We start from the raw sequence: 6,013 nt of genomic DNA, 5'->3' as shown, positions 1-6,013 counted from the left end.
TTCGATAGTATTACGCCGTACTTTATGTTTATTTCAGGTATTTATCGAATAAGAGGTGTCTAGGCAAGTAAAGCGGCAAAATAGCAAAAAGGAAAGAAAATGGGAAGAAAATGGAGCAAAATAAAGAAATGTGTGGCGCCCATCACATTAGAACAAGTTGCGCCCACCACATGGGAGAGCGGTGCCCACCATATGGATTGAAGGGTGTGGAACCCATCACATCAAAAGAGTGTGGTGCCCACCGCATGAGAGAGTGGCGTCCGCCACATGGATCAAAGACCTAGGGTTGTGGCAGCCGGCACCAACCCATTCCTCCTTGTTTCTCTCCATGATTTTCTCCATGTTCGGTTTTTGCCCGTTCAACAAATCACTCCCCACTAGTAGATCTTCAAGGCTACTTTTAAGAAGGAGTGTGGGGGTATATATATGGACTTCGGTCTTCAGAGCCGGGGTGTGTGCACTTTTAAACAGATTTTTGTTGTTAGCATTTCTTAAGCAGATATTTACCTATAAAGTGATAGATTCTCCACATCGGGGACTATTACGGTTTTTGTTTTAAGCAACTGAATTTGATTGTAAAGGTGTACCGGATTTGCAAAGCGTACCGATATTATTTGAATTCAAGAACCAACATTAATTCCAAGTTTTCAGTTTATATTCCAGGTTCTATTTTAATTGCTATTTTAATTGCTTATGCCTCGTCTTATGTTATCATAATATCATGTTTGTCCTTGAATCCATGTTCGGCTAAACCAATCGATATCGGTATGTAAAGACCGTCGAAACGACGAGATTCTTAAATAATTGGTGTTGGCTTTTATAAAATATTATTTTCGGGTTATAGTTTATTGTTCTAAATTTAAAACTATTTTCGTATGAGAGTACAAAGCGAACGAAGGTTACGGTTAATAAAAACGAGAGTTTGAGGTTTTAACCGGATAGCTGAAACTAGGCACTAATCCTAAATACAGCGAGAGCGCTTTAGGATTGATTAGACTTTATTTATTTCCAAAAATTACTCTTAATTCAAATGAGACAGTGAGAGCGAAGCATTCTGGTTTAAGAGTATAGCCAGAGTCAATAAACACGAGAGTGTGAGATAAAGTCTTTTAAATAAATGATTTCTACTGAAGAGTATTTTGATGTTTAAGATTACACCAACCATCTATCGAATCGTCGAGGTTTGATGCGTTACATACCGATATCCCATTATTGATTATTTTTATTAATATTCTATTTTCGTTAGTAGTTATTTCTCTTCGTCCCTCAACTCCTAGAGTAATCCTTAACCTTAGATATACGTAGTAACATTAGATAACGGTAAGTTTGATTATTAGTCCTTTGGGTTCGATAATCTTTAAAACTACGCGACACAACTGTGCACTTGCTGTCACGAATCCTATAGACATACTAGTCACATGATCTGGTTTTTGGCGGCGTTTCCGGGGACTAATTTAGTCGATATCGTAACTCCAGTGTTTCTCAGTATAAACTAAGGTAAACACATCTATTTTCCTTTCTAATTTGTCAAGTGTATGCCAAGTACTCGCTCTAAAGGCGAGAAATTCAAGCTACCATTAACCAGAGCGTTATCTAAGGTTAGAACGCCGGATATGATACCTGATACGAGAGCATCATATCAAGTTAAATATTCCCGATCCTAATACCCCTATTCCTGAACCAGTTATACAACCAGAGATGGCCGAAGGACCACAAAATCGTCCTCTCAAGTACTATGCCATCCCTTTGCAGGATGAACCACATAACAACATTGTTGCCCCTGCCATAGAGGAAAATAATTTTGAACTAAAACCTTCGCTGTTGTCAGCCGTACAACAAAACCAATTTTCTGGTAGTCCCACGGAGGACCCGAACCTACATTTGTCAGTGTTTTTGCAATACGCAGACACAGTGAAAGCGAATGGTGTCAGCCCCGAAGCTATAAGACTGCGTCTTTTCCCTTTCTCATTAAGAGATAGAGCTAGAGCCTGGCTCCAGTCTCTACCGTCCAACTCTGTCACTACGTGGAACGAGTTGAAGAAAGTTTTCTTAGCACGATATTTCCCACCTAGTAAGACGGCTATGCTAAGAGCCCAAATAAACGGTTTTAAACAAAAAGACAACGAATCACTTTTTGAAGGTTGGGAGAGATACAAGGACATGATGAGGCTTTTGTCCATATCACGGTTTAGAAGAGTGGTTGATCATCCATACATTTTACAATGATCTCTTGTACAATGTAAGATTGATAATAGATGCTGCCGCAGGTGGTGCACTGATGGATAAACCCTACAATGAGGCTTATCAACTTATCGAAAGTATAGCCCAAAATCACTACCAGTTGGGAAGTGAAAGAACCTCCATAGAGAAACCTCTAATGAAAGGCGGTATGTACGAAATAAGCAGTCTAGACCATGTCAATGCTAAGGTAGATGCTCTTACTCAAAAGATAGAAAACCTGACCATAACACCCGCAGCCACCATGGCTGTCGTAGCACCAAACTGCGAGATATGCGGAGTTCCTGGGAATGGCACCCCTGAATGTCAACTTTTGACAGGAATCTCCATAGACCAAGTGAATTATGCTCAAGGAAACCCTTACTGAAACACCTACAACCGAGGTTGGAAGAACCATCCGAACTTTTCTTACAAATACAATAATGCATTGTATGCACCTAACCAAATAAAGATTTCCTAAATCAAAACATACACACTAGTGAGCAAATCAAGCAATTAGCAAACAAAGTAGATGCTTTAGCCACCCATAACAAAATGTTAGAAACACAAATTTTGCAAGTGGCTCAACAACATCACCTACTGTTGCCCCTGCAGGTACATTTCCTGGACATCCACAACCAAACCCGAAAGGTCATGCAAATGCTATTATACTATGAAGTGGGACAGAATTAGATGGACCGACCGACCATAGAATTCAAAACCCAACCATGCACAAAGACCCTGGTAAGATAACTGAGAAGGAAAACGAGCTAAAGGAAGATAAAAGCGAAGAGACCATAGAGAAAGAAGAACCATATGTGCCTCCACCACCGTATAAACCTCCTATCCCATATCCTCAAAGACTTGTTAAATCTAAAAGTGTAGGGCAATTCAAGAAATTTGTAGAGCTTTTGAAACAATTAAATATCACAATAACCTTTACAGAAGCCATCACCCAAATGCCCTCATATGCTAAGTTTCTTAAGGAGATCTTATCTAAAAAGAAGAAGATCGAGGATAACGAAACCGTTACACTTATTTCTGAGTGTAGCACTATAATACAAAATAATATGCCTCATAAGCTGAAGGACCCGAGGAGTTTCTCCATACCCTGTGTAATCGGAAAGTTTGTCATAGACAAAGCACTATGCGACTTAAAAGCTAGTATTAGCTTAATGCCTTTGTCCATATGCGAAAGGATTAAAATGGGAGAATTAAGACCAAGTAGGATATCTGTACAACTTGCGGATCGTTCTATTAAATTTCCTGTAGGTATGTTAGAGAATGTTCCAATGCGCATAGGTCAATTCTATATTCCTACTGATTTCATAATCATGGACATTAAGGAGGATTCCAATATCCCTATCATATTAGGAAAACCATTCTTAGCCACTGCCAGAGCTATTATAGATGTTAATAAAGGCAAGCTAACCTTTGAAGTTGGTGAGGAAAAAGTCGAATTTATTTTGACGCAATTCTTAAGGGTACCAGCTATAGAGGATACATGTTGTCTGCTAGATGTCATCGATGGATGTGTAAGAGAAATGGAGAATGAACAAACTTCGTACTTCGAAATACTGAAAATTCCAAGGCCTCCTACTTTTGAAGATAAAAATTAGAATAAGGAATACTAAGATGATAACCTAAGTGAATGTCTGGAACTAACACCCAATCATATGCCTTGCCCAAAGAAACCAGCCTTAGAACTTAAAACGCTACCCAAAAATTTAGGGTACGAATTCCTAGACACTGAACTCGAGAGACCTGTAATAGTAAATGCAAACTTAGGGCAGATAGAAACCGAAAAACTCCTACACGTTTTAAGGAAGTATCCAACTGCTTTAGGCTAAAATATCTCAGATCTAAAAGGAATAAGCCCTTCCATATGCATGCATCACATTATGCTAGAGGAAGACAGTAAGACCTCTAGAGAACATCAAAGAAGGATAAATCCCATTCGGAGTGATGTAGTAAAGAAAGAAGTGCAAAAACTGTTAGAAGCGGGGATTATCTACCCGATATCCGATAGTCAATGGGTCAGCCCAGTGCATGTCGTACCGAAGAAGGGAGGCGTCACATTTGTTAATAATGAAAAAGGCGAATCTATAGCACAAAGAGTGGTAACTGGAAGTAGAATGTGCATTTATTATTGAAAATTAAACAAAGCCACTCGAAAGGATCATTTTCCTTTACCATTTATTAATCAAATGCTTGAACGATTGGCTAAGCATTCTCACTTATGCTATTTAGACGATTATTCAGGATTTTTCCAAATTCCTTTTCATCCTGACGACCAAGAGAAAACAACCTTCACATGTCCCTATGGTACATTCGCCTCTCGACGAATGCCGTTTGGACTATGTAACGCTCCCGCAACATTCCAAAGATGCATGATGTCAATTTTCGCTGATTTTATAGACGACATCATGAAAGTTTTTATGGACGATTTCTCTGTTTGTGGGAAAAGCTTTGAAGGATGTTTATCGAATCTTGAAATGGTACTCGAAAGATGTGTAAAAGTGAACCTCGTGTTAAATTGGGAAAAATGTCATTTCATGGTCCGACAAGGAATCATACTTGGACACATAGTGCCTGATAAGGGGATTGAAGTTGGCAAGGCTAAAATAGAAGTTATAGAAAACATTCAACCTCCGATAACCGTAAGAGAAATACGAAGTTTCTTAGGACACACCGGTTTCTACCGACAATTCATTAAATATTTCTCAAAAATCACCAAACCATTAACATGTCCATTGATGAAAGACTTCGAATTCATCTTTGACGACAAATGCTTAAAACAACATTTGAACAATTGAAAATAACTCTTATCACCGCACCTATCATGCAACCGCCCGATTAGAGATTACCGTTTGAAATCATGTGTGACGCTAGTGACTATGTCGTAGGCGCAGTCTTAGAACAAAGAAGGGATAAGAAGTTTCATGCAGTATATTACGCAAGTAGAACCTTAGATCCTGCACAGATGAACTACGCCGCCATAGAAAATGAACTTTTAGCTGTCGCGTTCGTATTGGATAAATTTCGTTCTTACCTAGTAGGAGCAAAGATAATTATCTATATCGATCATGCTGCAATTAGGTACCTATTAAGTAAAAAGGACGCCAAACCAAGACTCATAAGGTGGATTTTACTCCTACAAGAGTTTGATCTAGAAATCAAAGATAAGTGAGGCACTGAAAACGTCGTAGCTGATCACTTGTGAAGGATGGAAGGTATTGAACCTGAACGAGTGCCTATCAATGATGATCCCTTACAAATGACTCATAGCCCAGTTGGAAAGTAATACAACTAAATGTGAATTAACCTATGAGGATACCGAAACAAACGAGGTAGTGGAAACAATTTACACTAAAACCACACTGCCATGGTATGCTGACTTCGTCAACTACTTAGCAGTTGGGGTGCTTCCACCAGACTTGACTTACCAACAAAAGAAGAAATTCTTCCATGATCTTAAACAATACTATTGGGATGAGCCTCTACTTTTCAAAAGAGGTTCCGACGGTATCTTCCGTCGATGTGTCCCCGAAGATGAAGTCGAAAATATAACCTCCCACTATCATTCTGCTCCCTATGGAGGACATGCAAGCACATCAAAGACTTGCACCAAGATCTTGCAAGCCGGCCTCTTTTGGCCCACTATGTGGAAAGATGTCCACATCGCGATCATAAATTGCGACCGGTGCCAATGCACTGGAAACATCACTAGATGCGACGAAATGCCACTCAAAGGCATTTTGGAAGTAGAAGTCTTTGACGTACGGGGAATTAATTT

General features: G+C 39.3%; 2 protein-coding genes across 2 annotated transcripts; both read left to right on the top strand.

Moving 5' to 3' along the window:
- Positions 1-1,698: 1,698 nt before the first annotated feature.
- LOC127104499 (uncharacterized) lies at positions 1,699-2,605 on the top strand. Its single transcript, XM_051041685.1, has 2 exons — positions 1,699-1,951; positions 2,256-2,605. The coding sequence occupies exons 1-2, from the start codon at positions 1,699-1,701 to the stop codon at positions 2,603-2,605; spliced, it is 603 nt and encodes a 200-aa protein (XP_050897642.1).
- A 340-nt stretch (positions 2,606-2,945) lies between these two features.
- LOC127104489 (uncharacterized) lies at positions 2,946-3,836 on the top strand. The gene is made up of 2 exons (XM_051041676.1): positions 2,946-3,485; positions 3,564-3,836. Exons 1-2 carry the CDS (start codon positions 2,946-2,948, stop codon positions 3,834-3,836), a joined length of 813 nt encoding a protein of 270 aa, XP_050897633.1.
- Positions 3,837-6,013: the final 2,177 nt, after the last annotated feature.

Source organism: Lathyrus oleraceus, chromosome 1 (genome assembly GCF_024323335.1).
Source record: "Lathyrus oleraceus cultivar Zhongwan6 chromosome 1, CAAS_Psat_ZW6_1.0, whole genome shotgun sequence".
NCBI classification, from domain to species: Eukaryota; Viridiplantae; Streptophyta; class Magnoliopsida; order Fabales; family Fabaceae; genus Lathyrus; species Lathyrus oleraceus.
This window is presented reverse-complemented; position numbering and strand designations above follow the sequence as displayed.